Source organism: Leopardus geoffroyi, chromosome E1, assembly GCF_018350155.1.
Source record: "Leopardus geoffroyi isolate Oge1 chromosome E1, O.geoffroyi_Oge1_pat1.0, whole genome shotgun sequence".
In the NCBI taxonomy this organism is placed as follows: Eukaryota; Metazoa; Chordata; class Mammalia; order Carnivora; family Felidae; genus Leopardus; species Leopardus geoffroyi.
In genome coordinates, this window is record NC_059330.1 from 47,461,684 (window position 1) to 47,478,964 (window position 17,281).

Genomic DNA, 17,281 nt, shown 5'->3' on the forward strand with positions numbered 1-17,281 from the left:
AAAACCTATATAAATAAAATTTTATTTTTGGCTGTACCATGTGACAGTAAGATACATCTCATGACACTTCATTCCTGAATATGCCGGCACGTATCTCCCAAGAACAAAGAACAAGACATTCCATATATCCACAAAGCAAAGACCACGGGCAAGAAATTTCAGATTGCCTCAATACTATACCATACTATTTACCTACTATATGGTCCATATTCAAATTTCCCCAAATGTCCCAAGAATATTTTTCCTTGCCCTCTGCGCTGGCCCACCCCCTGTTAATTCAGAATCCAATCAAAGATTGGGCCTTAAATTTAGTAGCTGGATTACTTTAGTCATTAATTGAGGGCAGTTCCCCAAGTTAACGACATGTTCTTTTAAACAGTTTTGGCTAGTCGTTTTGTAGAATGTCTTTCAATTTGGATTTGTCTGATTGTTTCCTCCTGATTGATCCAGGTTAAGCATTTCTGGCAAGAATCCACAGGTGATGTCGTGTTCTCAGTGTGTCACAATGGGAGGCACATTATGTCAGTGCGTCCTATTACTGGTGATGTAAAATTTGCTTACTTGATGGTATCCGATGTATTTCTCTACTTTTTATAATTAATACAGAATCTTATAATGCTTTGAGACAGCGTGAATTCCTGTTCCCCAATACTGTTTCCTTCAGTGGTTTTAGCATCCATTGATGACTCCTGCTTGAGCCAATTATTACTGTAATAGCTTAAAACGGTCACCTAGACCTTGCAGTTGGTGTTGCTTTTCTAGCCCTGATTTCTGGTTTCCCAACCATGATTCAGCCTTGTCCCTTTGATTACGCTGCTTTTGACCAGTCTGGTTCACGGTCTTCCTAACCCTTAGAACTAACCACTAGGCCTTTTTGCATTTACCACAGTGTCCGCGAACCAAGCCTCAACAGAAAGCAAATATTGCTCTAAGCTATATCGACTACTACTAATGATCATGAGCAGTACGTTCTAGCTCTGAATGCAGAGGTAACAGGCATTCTGAGTACAACTTTGAGAATCAGAAAGCTATTTGGATAGATGCTACTTTTGTTCACATGTGTTTTACGTCCAGCTCTCAGATCACAAATTATACCACAAACAGCAAAGGTACCATCTTAAGGAATCAAACCTCATCTGTTTTTCATTGTCCTCCAAATGATACTGTTAGACATGGAGTGAGCAAGGACAGTGACTTTCCACGTCATGGACCACAGTGGATAATAATCCTTTGAAACCGCAAATGGGGGTATTTTGTGCAAACTTCTTTTTAGCAGGTACTGTTATATTAGAGAAAATTACAGATTTCGTAGGTGGCTGGTTATAATAAGGTTAAAAAGAGAACCATAAAAGTTGAAGACATCAGAGATCACATCTAAAAATAAAGTAAATGCTTTTTACTTTCTATAAGACTCAATGAGAAGTCATTTAAGGAAAAGAAGATCAGCTTCAGAGACCTGTAAATATGGATTCTATAGTTCTCACTGGCCCCCTGCTTTGTAAATTGATTTTAGTAAATTTTGAAATCTGCAAACAAATTATTTTACTGTACATCCATCCATGTCATCCTCTTTATGTTAAAAATATGAAAGGAATGGGGCACCTGGGTGGCTCAGTTGGTTAAGCATCCAGTTCAAGTCATGATCTCACGGTTCGTGAGTTCGAGCCCCACATCGGGCTCTGCACTGGCAGCCTGGAGCGTGCTTGGGATTCTCTCTCACTCCCTCTCAGAATAAATAAAATAAACTTAAAAAAATACAAAAGTAATACTAATAATGAAACAAACTTCATAATGACTACTGCAATAATAAATGTTCAAGGGGCGCCTGGGTAGCTCAGTCAGTTAAGCGTCTGATTCTTGATTTTGGCTCAGGTCATGACCTCCCTCTTGGTTTGTGAGTTCAAGCCCCCCCGTTGGGCTCCATGTTGACAGTGCAGAGCCTGCTTGGGATTCTTTCCCTCTCCTTCTCTCTGCCCCTCCTCTGCTTGTTCTCTCTCTCTCTTTCTCTCTCTCTCAAAATAAACAAATAAACTTCAAAAAAAGAATCCTCGATAAACAGAGTTATCCTTATGATAAAATTCCCTCTTTGTCAGTTGGTAACGATCAGTGGAAGCTATTTGTGGTCAAGAGGAGAACTTTTCGGGCCAACTCTCCACAGCAATGCAAGATAAGCAGTCAAAGCATTGAAATGTTTACTCAGTTCTCCAAAGAAGGCACCCACCCAGGAGAAGAAACTAGATTTCTCAGTTAACTAAATGAGATAATCTAATTCCCTAAAACCAAGCACAATTTAGTGATTGAAAATCAGCCTTTTTTTTTTTTTATGGGGCGCCTGGGTGGCGCAGTCGGTTAAGCGTCCGACTTCAGCCAGGTCACGATCTCGCAGTCCGTGGGTTCGAGCCCCGCGTCGGGCTCGGGGCTGATGGCTCAGAGCCTGGAGCCTGTTTCCGATTCTGTGTCTCCCTCTCTCTCTGCCCCTCCCCCGTTCATGCTCTGTCTCTCTCTGTCCCAAAAATAAATAAACGTTGGAAAAAAAAAAAAATTAAAAAAAAAAAAAAAAAGAAAGAAAATCAGTCTTTTTTTTTTTTTTTTTTAAGAGTTTATTTTTAAGTAATCTGGGCACCCGATGTGGGGATCGAACTCACAACTCTGAAATCAAGAGTCGCATGATCCATCAACCGAGCCAGCCAGCTGCCTCGAAAATGAGTCTTTTTTTTTTCTTTTAAGTTTATTTATTTATTTTGAGAGACAGAGAGAGAGAAAAGGAGAGGGACGGGGGGGGGGGGGAGAGAGAGAGAGAGAGAGAGAGAGAGAGAGAGAGAGAGAGAATCCCAAGCAGGCTCTGTACTGTAAACACGGAACCCAATGTGGGGCTTGAGCTCACAAACTGTGAGATCGTGACCTGAGCTGAAATCAGGAGTGGGACGCTTCACCGACCGAGCCACCCACGCACCCCCCAAAAATGAGTTAACCAAGAAGAGATAATAATAATCAGAAGCTGGACTTGAAAGCCAAGGTCCTTCTCAGGACCGGGGTGTTCTCCATCCTGGAGCACTGGAACTTTCATTTTGCTGTCACTTCTCTCCCTAGATAACTTTACTCATTTCTGTCTCTGGGTCATGACCTACACACCTCTCCGAACTCCAGATTCCTATATCCAACTCCTTACCTGCTGGTTCCAGTTGTAAATCTCAATGGCACCTCAAACTGACTGTATCTCGGGTGAAACCCCTGCACTGTTCCCCCCGATGGCAATCAGGGTCAGGAGACAAAGCTGGACATCCTGAGGTCATACTTACGCCCCCCTCCTCTAATGCATCAAGTGCAAAAGCAAGTTGGTCTGTTTCCAAAATATATCTATCCTTCCTCTCTTTATCCATTGTCACATCTCCAGCCCAAGCCACCATTATCTTTGGTCTGGATTATTACAACCGCTTGCCAACTGTCCTCCCTCCTGCTCCCACTCTTGCTCTCCCTACCACATAGTCTCCATCGAACAGCCAGAGCAAACATTTAACAACATAAATGACGTACAGCAACGTGGTCTCCTAAAGTGGATTCTGGAACCGAAAAAGGACATTAGTGGGAAAACTGGTGAAATCTGAATAAAGCCCACGGTTATGAGAAACGTAGCGGGTTTACGTAAGATGTTAACATTAGGGGAAGCTGGGTAAAGGGTATATGCAAACTCTGTCCTATCTTTGCAACTTTACTGTAAATTTAAGATTATTCCAAACCAAAAAGTTTATTTTATAAGCCCATAAATATCGTGTCTTGCCTTTGTTTAAAATACTTGCATAGCTTCCCACTGTGCTAAAATCCAAACTCTTTGCCATGGGCTCACACAGGTCTTACGTCATCTAGCTTCCAATACTTTTTTTTTGTCGTTAGGTTTATTTATGTAAGTAATCCTAATGGAGGACTTGAACTCATGACCCCGAGATCAAATGTCACATGCTCTTCTGATGAGCCAGCCAGGTGCTCCTCGATACTTAAAAAAAATTTGGGGGGGGGGCCGCCTGGGTGGCTCAGTCAGTTAAGCATCCGACTTCGGCTCAGGTCATGATCTCGTGGTTCATGAGTTCGAGCCCTGCTTCGGACTCCTCGCTGCCAGTGTGGAGCCTGCTTGGGATTCTTTCTGCCCCTCCCCTACTCACACTTTCTCAAAAATAAATAAAAACTTAAGAGAATAAAAAACAATTTACAAATTTCATTTCTGAACAGCTACTGCTCTGGCCACTGGTTTTCTGACAGTTCCTAGAACATATCAGGCTGTGTCAGGGGCTGTGTTAGTCCCTGTGGTAGTTTACTAGGGCTGCCTTAACAAAATATCACAGATGAGTGGCTTAAACAATGCAATCCGAAGCCACAAGTCCACAATCAAGGCGTTGGCAGGTTTAGTTTCCTCTGAGGCCTCTCCCCTCAGCCTACAGGTCGCCATATTTTTGCTGTGTCTTTATATGGTCTTTCCTCTGGACTGACACACCCCTGGTTTTGTGTGTCCCAGTTTCCTCTTGTGTAAGGACAACAGTCAGGTTGGATAAGGGCCCACCCTAATGGCCTCGTTTAACTTCATCAACCTCTTCAAAGCCTTATCGCCAAACACAGTCACATGCTGAGGTACTTCAACATAGGGGTCCTGGGAGGACACAATTCCGCCTACAACAGTCTCCTTTCCTGGACGACCCTTCAGACGGTTGGCTCCTTCCATGCTCACGTGTCACCTGGACCTGTCACCTCTTCCGAGAGGCATCTCCTGACCACCTGGCTTCAAGCCGAGCACCTCCCCCCACCTCTCCACCATATTTATCGCCTTCTTTGCATTTACTACAGCTGGAATTCTTTGTTTACCTGCTTGTTCGTCTGTTTTGCCCTACTCCAGGAATAGTGGAGGCCTTGTCTGTCTTAGTGCTGTCTCCTCACTGCTGGTTATAATGCCCAGCACACTAGTACTCAACGCTTGTTGACTAAGAAATAGCTTATTGACAATTCAAACAAAAGCAGGGTCTTGCTAGGAAATCATTAACGGAGTTAATGCCAAGGTATGACCGTAATAGAAAAAACCTAATATTTTCACAGCACTTTACAGTTTATGAAGTGTTTCCAGGTAAATGAACCTGTATGAATCCTCGTGATGCAAGCATTATTTACTCTCCTTTCTCGATAAAGAAACCAACACTCCATTGCTTAAGGTCACGAAGCTGGGACTTCAATACTGATCTTTTTGTTTCATAAGGAATGACTTTGTGTTCTCTGATTATAACACAGCTGAACCAGAAACTAAATAGATTCACATACCACTTTTAGGCAACCTCCAAGGACAGCTCTGTGAAGGACACAGACTCATTCTTCCAGGAACTAAGCTGGACATTCTTTCCACCTGATCAGAGGAGTCTTGTTGCTGAGGAATAATGGCTAAACAAGAATAAATACGGTGCCCTAAGGCCCTTTTACTGTGTGTGTGGGTGGTGCTGGTGGTTACATAAACACGCTTTTTGTAAACTGTTCTGTTTCCTGCGGTATGAAGAAGCGAAGAAATTGGGAGAACCTGATTTCCTAAGCGTTCACAGTTGGTTTTAAATAGCGCTTAATATTTCCTTTAAAATCTATACTTCTCAGTTTGGACACACCTTAGATTCACCTGGGGGAGCTTTACAAATCCCAATGCCCAGACCCCATTCCAGACAAATGAAATCAGACTCGTGGAGGGATGGGACAGTGGCATCAGTGAGTGCTAAAGCTTCCCAAGTGACTTTAACGCGTGGCCACCACTGACGACCATTGGTCTAGACTTCAAATGGGGTGGGGGGAGGGGTTGCATATCTTACCCCCAAGAGAACATATCAGGTTTAATTGGAGGATGGCTAGACTCTCTAAAACTGCAGACACTCCTGATGGGAGACTTTGGCATTCCTAGAGGGCTCATGTTCTATGCTTCATGGGTCTTAGCTGCCTTAACCCAGTATGCACCCAGGACCAATAAAATCAGAAACCCAGAGGGATGGAACTCGGCCATGAGCTGTTGTTCAAACTTCTCAGGTGACTCCAGCGTGCGGCTAAGGTGGAGAGCCACTGCTTGAAATGGTGCTGACTTTGTCTGGAAGAGGAAGTAAAGGCACGGCGGCTGGCTCCCCATTAACCCCATTGAGCCACAGTCGCCCGGCGGCAGCTACACAGGGACTCCCCCAGACCTAGACTTATGGCCTCGGACAAAAAACAGATCCCTACCCTGGCATGGTGCTGGCCTCCCCAGCACTAATTAAAACCTAAATAAGTCGCATCATTATGCGCATAAAATAAATAGGCCTCAATTTAAGACAACTTTCCCACTGTGCCCCGGTGAATGTAATCACAACTTACGGGGTTTTCACAATCATCAATATACACGTTTTATTTTAACAGGAAGGAGAAGATATTTATAGCTAGTCATCCCGCTACTTTTTTTTTTACTAGATAGCGGGACACGTAAAAAAAAATTACTTGCACGGTAATTGATAATGGGATAGCAACAGGTACTCTATTCAATCACTCATCAATATGATTATCACTGGCGTCTTTCAATTTAATTATTGCTTCTTATCGTCTGTCATCAATTTCATTAAGTTTTTGGCAGGTAGGGGAGGAAACAGGGTACAGATAGCAATATGAAGGATGGAACGATAAGACTATACGCTCAGAAGATGCAAAGAAATACACTGAGTTTATTAAATAATTTGGCAAAGCAGTGAGACCAGAGAAAGAGCCCACGACTCTGCTACTCTAGCAACTAGCTATGCCTCCCACCAACAACTCCGTACGGCTCCCTGGACAGAAAAAGGACATGTCAGCGCACACCATCTGCTGAAGGCTCTAGCTTTGAACCCCTGGACAAAGCTATCCTTTAACAGTTTAAGTATTATTACATAAATATGTATTTGTCACGTTCTGATTTTGAAGCATTAACAAGTGTGAATGAAAACCAATGAAGTCTTCCTTTGCCGCCTCCCTGGGACCAACCTTGGAGCAGCTGGCGACCAACAGCTGCTGTTGAATATGGAAATCGGAGGAAGGCGAACGGGCAAAGAAGTCTAATCAGGCCAGGGTTGGCCTGTCTGGTCTAAAGCAAGACCTGGGGATCTATGGAGTGGAGCCAGGCAGAGGCTGGGGTGGGAGCTTAGACAAGTTGGGCGCCATGACAGAGAGATGAAGCCCAGGACCCCACGGGCAGTCAGCAGGCTGGGGAGGAGGCGGCAATCCAGGGGACAACAGCTGGCATTTCTCCTGGAGGAAGCAAACTGTGTTGACAAGGACTGCATGCAAGTGCCCGGGGGCTTAGCGCTTCTCTTGTGGACCAGCCCAAGTCTCTGAGGGCAAGGACAGAGGATACTCATGCCAACCCCGGGTCCTGACTTTCGGGTGGCTAACCTGGGATTTCAAAGTCCTACCAGAGTAGTGAAAAGAACTCAGCACCTACCACAAAGGGATATGAGATAATAAAATGACAACCATGGACATTCTTCTTGACTGTTTGAATTCAGCAGAGAGAATAAACCAGAAGATCACGCTGGTCCTATCAACCCATGGGGGTCATGGTGAGCCTGCGCATGCCCTCACGCCTCTCCGAATGGCGCAGGTACAATCTGCTCATGAGGACAGAGCCATAGAGGAAAAGAGAAAGCAGGAGAATGTGTTTGTAAAGACTGAAAGATATTTGAAAACATTTCTCCCCCACCCTATTTTCAGATTGTGCTGCTTAACGCAGTGCAGGCACGTCTGCTCTGTATCACCCGTTTCCTGATGGTCCTCAGCCACATGGAAACATCAAAAAGGTCGAGCCCATTTCAAGTACACTTAAGTGTGGAATACAGTGCAGCCATTAAAAATGGTACAGGGAAGGGGCGCCTGGGTGGCTCAGTCAGTTCAGCGTCTGACTTCGGCCCAGGTCATGATCTCACGGTTCACGGGTTCGAGCCCCGCATTGGGCTCTGTGCTGACAGGTCAGAGCCTGGAGCCTGCTTCGGATTCTGTGTCTTCCTCTCTCTCTGCCCCTACCCCGCTCATACTCGCTTGCTCTCTCTCTCTCTCTCTCTCAAAAATAAGTAAACATTAAAAAAAATTTTTTTTAAGTCATATAGGGAAGGATACACCACGACATGTTAAAAACAGTCTACTGAGTGATTCAATATTGGGGGAATTGGTCAAAAAATAAATTTATTAATGGTCTGCAACATGAACATGAAGTGCTATCAGCAGTAATCTCTAAATTACAGAAAAATTACTGGCCTTTCTTTTCCTTTTTTGGGGGGTACCCTTTTGCATTTTCCAGGTTTTAATAACCATGTATTAATTTTCCAATCAGAAAAGTCATTATTGGGGCACCTGAGTGGCTCAGTTGGTTAAGCATCCAACTTCGGCTCAGGTCATGATCCTGCAGTTTGTGAGCTCAGAGTCTGGAGGCTACTTTGGATTCTGTGTCTCCCTCTCTCTCTGCCCCTCCCCTCCTCACACTCTGTCTCTCTGTCTCTCTCTCTCTCTCAAAAATAAATAAACCTTAAAAAAAAAGAGAGAGAGAGAAAAGTCATTATTTTACCAAGGGTTCAAGTTTAAGTACGATGTAACATTATTTTAGACATTGAGGTTTTAACGTAGTTGGCCACCACAGCACCTTTCATTTCAGGCTGCTGACAGGGATATGGTCCAAAACTTTTCCCTTGAGGTTACCAACCACCAAGGGACGCTAACCATTGGAGATCCTGAACTTATGGGGGGAGGGTACCTCAGCCAGTGGCATTCCTCTCTCCTCTGGAAAGTTCCAGGAATTCTGGAGAGGGCATTTGGCTGGGACAGATGGTGAGATCTATCGAGTGGTCAAATTCTGAGATCTGCTGGGTGCTGTTCTGATGTGAGTCCCTCCAACCAGGGGTGAGCAAACATTTTTCAAGTAGTAAATAGTTTAGGTTTTATGGGCCACATGAGCTCTGTTGCAATTGTAAAACTCTGCTGTTGTAGCATGAAAGCAGCTTAGATGATACACAAATGAGTGAGCGTGTGGTTGTGTTCCAATAAAACTTTACTGACAAAAAAGGTAGTTTGCTGACCCCTGATAAACCCCAGGTTTCTTAACTTAGTTCAGGAAGCTGAAGTGACCTGGTACAAGCCAAGTCAGTCCCTGCAAATATAGTAATATCCCCTTGTCCGCATGTCGCGTTCCGCGGTTTCGGTTACCCACGGTCACCCATGGTCTGGAAGCAGATGAACCTCCATCGGACCTGTCACCAAAAGGTCAATAGCGGCCTAATGGTTACGTCACTACCTACATCATTCAACTCGCTTCATCTCATCACGTACGCATTTTATCACCTCACATGATCACAAAAAGGCTGAGAACAACCAGATATTTTGAGAGAGAGAGAGAGAGAGAGATCATATTCATATAATAAAAGTTATCATTAGCTTTAGTAAAAGCTAAAGAATATTGTTATATTGTTCTATTTTATTACTGCGGTTGTTGATTTCTTATTTGTGCCTAATTTATAAATTAAACTTTGTAATGGGTACATATATGTAAGAAAAAACCCAGTATGTATACAGTTCGGTATTATCTGTGGTTTCAGGCATCCCCTGGGGGTCTTGGAATGAATTTTTCCTCTCCAGCGATGGGGGGGACAACTGTACAGGGCTCATTACGGAAGGCTGCTCTGTCAGCTCTTTCCACTCTCAGGGCTTAGCAGTGGTGGCTCTCTATACTGAAGGAAGGGAAGCCCATTATTGTGCTTATATTTTAAATTATTTACTCTGTTGGTTTTTCCCCCAGCTAAACTAGGAGTACCTGACGTTTGAGAATTGAGCCTGCATTTTTTTTAATACCATGCATACAATTCATACAGTGACATGTAAAGAGAAGGTGCTTGATACGCCCTTGCTGAAGACTGAGTGAATAAATGCGTTTCCTCCCACACCAAGCTGGTGTGAAAGGTAGTTCTTGAGTGACGCCCTTTGGGAACCACTCACGCTCTGTCCAGGCAGATTCCACCTTGAAAGGGCAAGCTGTGTTCCCCACAAATACACCTATACCTTCTAGAAGAATTTGTTACTGCCACAGGCAGGAACTTTCTAGAAGATATTTCTAGAAGATATCAATGTAAAGAGCCATAGAGTAGGCCTGGCCAAAGCTGATGTTTCTAAAGGGTTTCTCAGTTCTTTTCAGTGACTGTTTTCACATGAATAAAAGATTTCAAGTTGCCGATGCTTAGGAGTCCTTAGATCTTGCCTCGTGGCACTTCGTTACCTCCAAAACTTCCTGCATCCTGTTTTGCATTCCCTTGGCTGTGTCAAGGCACCACAGGGATCACCTAGTCAGGAAACTCTCTCTTGACCGTTATGACCCGGTCTCAGTCTTCATCATTCTCCACAAATGCAAAACACGTAAATGACGTAGAAGAAGACGTGTAGCTTCTCGATCCAGGCTCTTCCCTGAGTGGATCCTGATGGAACCCATAGCCCAATCTCAGGGTGAGGCTCTCGGTAGGTCAAAACATCCACTCCCCAAGAGAAGGCAATTCAAAATTATATTGGCCCAACAGAAAGAGGCTGGCGTCAATGCTAGGTCAGAAGATGGATTCTCAGCAATACTAATCAACTTCATGGCTGAGATCCAGTAAGAGTCAGAATGTCCCACAAGGTAAGTATTTTGCAGGAGGGGTACACTGATTTCAATGTGGGATATGTGTGTATATATGTGAATATAAGCATAGTCCCGAAAAAATATACAGCATGCGCACATATATTTGCTTGTATTCATTTTTCTAGGTAAATGTGAACAGTCACTGAGAAGACGTACGCTCAATCCACTGACCAGAAACCGAATCCTGGAGTTCAAGGTCCCCACCGTCCCCCTCAAATGCCAGTGACAACCACTCCAGGCCACAGAGATTTCCGCACGGAGGCCCATGGAAAGAACATAAAGATGGGAAGAAAGGCGGGACTGCAAAGTAATTCCAGGGAGAAATCCCAGGGAAATGGCCCCAGAAAGCAAATGCCAGAACTTGTCTGGGGTCCTAGGTACAGATCCTCCTGCTGGGTGCTGGGCCTGGCCACCCAAGGGGTTGTGAAAAGTGCCGCGACTCTGAGAGCCCAGCGGATGAGGGCACAGTACAAAACGGGGGTTCTACAAATGTCCACTGATGGATAAAGAAGATGTGGTGTATACATATATAATGGAGTATTACTCGGTAATCAAAAAGAATGAAATCCTGCCATTTGCGACAATGTGGATGGAACTGGAGGGTATTATGCTAAGTGAAATAAGTCAGTCAGAGAAAGACAGATACCATGTTTTCACTCATGTGGAATTTGAGACACTTAAGACATAGGGGAAGGGAAGGAAAAATAAGTTACAAACAGAGAGGGGGCAAACCACAAGAGACGCTTAAACAGAGAACAAACTGAGGGTTAATGGGGGTAGGGGGTGGGGGGGCAGGGAAAATGGGTGATGGGCATTGAGGGGGGCACCTGTTGGGATGAGCCCTGGGTGTTGTGTGTAAGCGAAGAATCATGGGAATCTACCCCCAAAACCAAGAGCATACTGTATACACAGTATGTTAGCTAACTTGACAATAAATTATCAAAAAAACCCCAAAACCATGGGGGCTCTACTCACGCGGTCGTTGCTTCCTTTGTTGTCTTCATACTTGGTTTCTATATGAATAGAGAATTTTGGCAGAAAGGAACACTACGGGAAAAAAAAGGAAAGTTTCATTAGCATACCATTCTTCCTCTCTTTACACCCTCAGTACAGCCGCCGGATGCTCTCCTGACCATCACGTCGGGAGCACCATTCTCGATCAGCAATGTTAAGATACTAGGTCAACATCCAAATTCGGACAGAAAAGCCGCCCTTGGCAACATGAACACAATCGCATCCAGAAGCCAGGCCGGAGAGAATAACCAAGCAACGGAAGGCACGTTGTCCATTTCCAGAAAGAATACGTTCTGTCAGTCCTACCACAGGCTTTAGAAAAGCGAACCCCTGAAACAGAGACAGGTCCGGTCCCGGGGTGCTGACCTCTGCGGTGAGAAGCTGTCACTGCTGGGGACCCAGCCTTCACCTTCACCTAAGTATTCCCATAAAGCAAGGGAGGTAGTTAGTATGGGAGAGCTTTAAGATAACAGATTACCGAAGTCAGACACACCTGGCTTTTCGTTTCGAATTTATGACTGGATAGCTATGTGAGTTTGGACAAGTCATTTAATTTTTCTGAGCCGCGGCAGTATTAATATGGGGATAATAACTATTACCCAGGAGTGACTTTTTGAGGGTTAAGTCATCACGTGCGTAAGTCGTGTAAGTGCCGGGCGCAGAGGAGGCATTCAGCAAATGACAGCAATTGGCTGCAGTAAGCTTGATGTAAAAGGCAGCCCCCCTTTTTGCCAGCACGAGGGGGAAGACCCCCCAAACACTCTGCCCTACCATCCCAGTCTCACTGAACCACATTGTGTGCATTCAGTGGACTTCAAGGGTTAAGGTGGCTTGAGAAGAGGCTTTTGATGGATGTTGATGTAACCTCCCTCCTGCTGGCACTGAGCTGGCCAGTGACTTCCTCGGCCACCAGAGATGGGACTGAAGGCCTAATAGGTAAAATGACCCGGCAACTCCACTGGGAGCTGCAGGTGTCGGAGAAATGAGACGTCTGCCGACAGGCTCACAATCCTGAGTCTGGCTCTTTCATTTATTTACCCCACGTGCACAGAGCACATATTCTCTACATCAGGCACCAGTCTAAGTATGTCCAAGTGCTCGTTCATTTATTCCTAACTATGGCATGAAGTAGATACTACCGTTATCAGCCCTGCTTTAGAGATGACGGAATGGAGGCAAAGAGAGGTTAAGTAAACGGCCCATGATCACACAGCTCGTCAACAGTAGCATCAAGATAGCAAGGCTAGTGGCCTGGTCCCAGTGTCCTTGCTTTTCATCACCCCTGCCCCCAAGCTGGTTCTCAAAGTGGGGTCTCCACACCTGTAGCAGTACCTGTCAGAAATGCCAATGCTTGGGCCCAACCCCGTACCCACTGAATCAGAAACTCCAGGGAAGGTGCCCGGGCATCTGTGTTTCACAAGCCATCCAGGGGATGCAGATGTGGGCTTGCACTGGAAAACCACCTCATTACCCCGTGCATGGGGAGAAAACAGTGCATTATCTAAAATCCATTAGTCCCTAATCCCTCACCCCACGTGCTTCATCCCCCCAAGTCCAGGATCCCCTTTCAGCCTAGCTGAGAACCCCGGTGGCATGTGTACAGGAAGGCAGAGGCCTTGGACGTGCCATTGATAATTCTGACATCACGTGACTGTGTGCATTCGGCGTTCATCTGTCTCAATCCAAGTGAAACAAGCAAACTGAACCGTGACTAAGGAAACACAGAAACAATCAATCCCAGTAATTGCCTTTATGGAGAATGAGGCTCTGAGATTATTCATTAACACCTTCTTTGCTGTCTCCTCTCAAATCTCTCACTCCACAGTTGCTGCCCTCACACCCTCTGTCCCTGGGGGTTCCAAGGAGGGGCTGCTCCTCATGAATCGAGGCCCTGGAGGAATCGGAGCGGCTCAGAGCCCCATGGCAGAGCTCTTGACATGTGAACCTGGAGAGATGCACCTGCCAAGACCCTTTTAAAAATGTCAAGCCTTCCGGCAAACTGATCGGTCCTTTTTAACCCATAATTCATCTGAGAATCAACTTAATGCGTGCACAGAGCCAGATGGCAAGAGAACAGAGCCGTCTTGGGTGGGGAGCTGGGTCCGGGTGCATCAGAGTGGAACCCCACAAGGAGTTTTTATCGGTTGAAACTCTAAACCACTTAACTAAGGTCAAACAAACGAATCTGGGTATTCAACCCAAATATGAAATGCAAAACTCTTATGCAAATTAGCAGATGCTGTTATTTTTGAGTCAAGGGCTTAGGTTATTTTCATATCAGAATGGCAATCTTGCCAGAGGCAGGGAGCACACCTGGCTCCGGTGAGGCAGCGGGGAAAACCCGGATCGGACAGGTCAACTCGGCTGGTCAAGGTCTTCCCCTATAGCACCGGTTCGGGGCTGATAATCTCCATGGGCTATCTGATGGCTGGTTCTCAGAGCCCCAGAGGCTGGTGTCTCAGCCTCTGAATGTGGAGGATCTCTGGCCTGGGGCATTTCCAGAAAGATCACTAAAAACTTTCCGGCTAGAAGTCTATCTCGAGATCGAGTGCTGCTTGCCCTACACAGGTGAACTTCCCTAAAGACCCAGCCCACTAACCCTAGTAGAGCCTCGGTGATTAAGCAAGGTTCTTCTTTCTCCCTGGCTGGCTTCCTGTTGTGTCTCACTACTGAGGTTGTCATAAATCCCTTCCCTTCTCTAGACCACCCAGGTCTAGAGAAGTCTGCGGGCTTCCCTCTTCCTCCCTCGAAACTAGTAATTTTGATTCACAGTTTAACGAGACCATGTGATAGACACCAACAACTTCCCTCTCCTCCACTGCTAATCTGCTTATTTCTATATGCTGCTTCTTATTCCTTGTGAATCAGACAAAGATGTTGCTTTCTGTATTCCAGTGGAAAATAATGTAACGACAAGGACTGAGGCAGTGAGGGCAGCAGACCCAGGCTCAACTCTGAGATGTATGGATTTGAGCAAATTATTTTGGCATTCCCGGCCTCAGTTTCCTCGCAACAGAATGGAGACCACCCTTCTCCACTCTGTAGGAGTGTTGAGAAGATCACTGAGATCATTCCAGTAACCCCCAGCACAGTGCCTGGCACATAGCAGGTGCACAGCAAAAAATTTTAAGTCTCTTCCCTGGAAACTTGTTCCGTCGATTACTTGCATCTTCTCCCTGCTTCCTTCCTGCAGCCTAAAAATATCATGAAAGGTGTCATCTTCCTAAAAAACTAGTATCAAAGTACCCTTGGTGATGTTCCTTCCTTCATCCACAATTAATTCCATTTCTCTTTGTCTCCCCATTAAACTCTATTAAAAAAGTAGCCCATGCTCTGCTGTTTTTTCACCTCTCACCTCTTCTCACCCAGAGCAACAGGGTATGGAAACAACCGAGAGTCAAAGAATTTTCAAACAAACATCGCTTCCCTGTCGTCCACACCCTGAGGAACTCTCTATCCTGTTCGGTAGGAGTCAAGAATTCCACCTTTCTGGAAAGCGGTTCCTTCCCTGCCTTCCGTTCCCTCCCCCACCCCTTCAATGGAGGGGTCCCCTAGGATTTTGTCCTCTGCCCTATTTTCTTGTACCAAACCCTCTCCCCTGGGGAATCTCATCTGCCCCTCACTTTTCCTAGACCATGTTATCCGGCTGCCTCCCAGGCTGACGTCTAACCCCACCTGCTTTTCTCACGTATGCAGCTCCCCGCCGGCCATCCCCAGCAAGGGTCCAAACTGAAAGGTCCATACTGAATTAGAATGTTCCCTGCACTGCATGAGATTCCTGGGGCTGCCGTAACAAATTGGTACAAGCAGGGTAGTATAATGCAGCAGTTTACCTGCTCAGTTCTGGAGCCCAGAAGTCTGAAATCAAGGTGTTGGCAATGCTGCCCTCCCTCGGAAGGCTCCAGGGAGAACCTTTCCCTGCCTCTTCCAGCTTCTGGTGGCCCCAGGGGCTCCCTGGTTTGTGGTTGCCTCCCTCCAGTCTCTACCGGTGTCTTCACATCACCTTCTTCTCTCTGGGTGTCCTCTCCTTTTCTTATAAGACACCAGTTACTAGATTCAGGCCGTCTTAAATCTAGTGTGATTTCATCTTGCACCTTGAGGTCCTTAACTAATTATATCTGCAAAGAACCCATTTCCAAAAAGGTCACGTTCTGAGGTTCCAGTGGACACGAATTTTGAGGGGACACCATTCGATCTACTACACTCACCCATCATGGCCAGTGAACCCCCAAATCCTGCTGGCTCAGCTTCCCCCCTTAAAGGCAAGACCTAGAGTCTTCTATATCCGATCCTAATTTTCTTTATATCTCGGTCCTGTATTCCTCCCATAGTCCACCACAGAAGAGTGCTCGCCACTCCCTGGAACACTTCTGGCCGCCATGTTTTTTTTGGTTTTTGTTTTTTCCTGCCTACAGTTCCCTCAGCCTGAAGTCTCCTACACAGCCCATCTCAAATCCCATGTCAGAATGTTGACCCCACGTGTGCGGGCAGCGTTCTGTTTGTACCTGTGTCATAGCACTTATCTCCTTGTCCATCATCACCATTAGCTGCCAGGTATCCGCCTCACCAGCCAGAAGAGAAGTCTGCCACACTGCTCCATCAAGAAGACCCCCTCCTCACTCCCTGCTGTCACGAGGAATGGCGTAAGTCACAGTCACCCCATCATTCGGGCATCAAAGCTTCTGTGACGGAGGGCTTTGCTCCAGCTAGGAAGACCCCATCTCACCTGGTCACTCTCACATTTCTCAAAGTGGAGTACCCCACCTTCCAAACCTAGACTTTCTCCAAACACGTCCTATCCCCTAAAGATTCTGACACATTTCCATCGGGGAGGGGGATTCCATAACACTGAAGGAATGATCAGGAGTGTGGGAGCAGAAAAAAAAAAAGGGGAACCCAGACACAACCAACTGGAACATGCTGCAGGAAGGGAGACGTCAGGAGCGTCCCCCATTGGCTGAACCTGGAAGGCGTCAAGGGATTCGGAGGACTCCTATGCTCTCTAGGGCACAGTCACTTGGGAACAGCGAACACTTCAAGTCCCATCTGGCCCATGACCCAACACGAAGGACAACCTGAAGGAAAGACTAAAACCCTCCCGCCAGATAGAATGCTCAGATGGCCCCCAAGATTCCCAGCCCTTGATAAACACACCTGGCACAGTTCCTTCCCCTCAAGTGTGGGCAACACCTGTGAGCATCATAGGGTAGGAGCCCCTCTGATCGGATTACCAAGGTGATCAGTTGGTACACCTTACATAAGACTTATTTTTTGAAGAAGCAGAGACTCTGGCTGCTCTTGAAGAAGTGAGCTGCCATGAGGGGAGAGGACCATGTGGCCAGAGCCCGAGGGAACCCTCCAGGAGCCGAGATAGAGAGAGAGAGAGACCTCTGGAGACCAGCCAATGAGAAAAGCGGACTTCAGTCCTACAACAGCAAGGAACCGATACTTGCCAAAAAACTAGTGAGCTTGGAAGAGGACCCTGAGCCTAGATGAGATTGGAGCCCAGCCGAGTGAGGCTCTGAGCCAGGACCCTGCCAACCTGCGCCCAGGAGACACTCTGAGGCCGTAAATACGTGTTGTTTAAAGTTGCTACGTTTGTGG

General features: G+C 46.1%; 1 protein-coding gene across 6 annotated transcripts in view; it reads right to left on the minus strand.

The window, feature by feature from the left end:
• PITPNC1 (phosphatidylinositol transfer protein cytoplasmic 1) overlaps window positions 1-17,281 on the minus strand; it is a 274,238-nt gene that overhangs the window by 81,761 nt on the left and 175,196 nt on the right. For all 6 annotated transcript variants that reach the window (XM_045490739.1, XM_045490740.1, XM_045490738.1 and 3 more), the window contains one exon: window positions 11,639-11,710. In XM_045490739.1, the coding sequence (XP_045346695.1) occupies window positions 11,639-11,710 (72 nt within the window). The remainder of the gene's footprint in view (window positions 1-11,638; window positions 11,711-17,281) is intronic.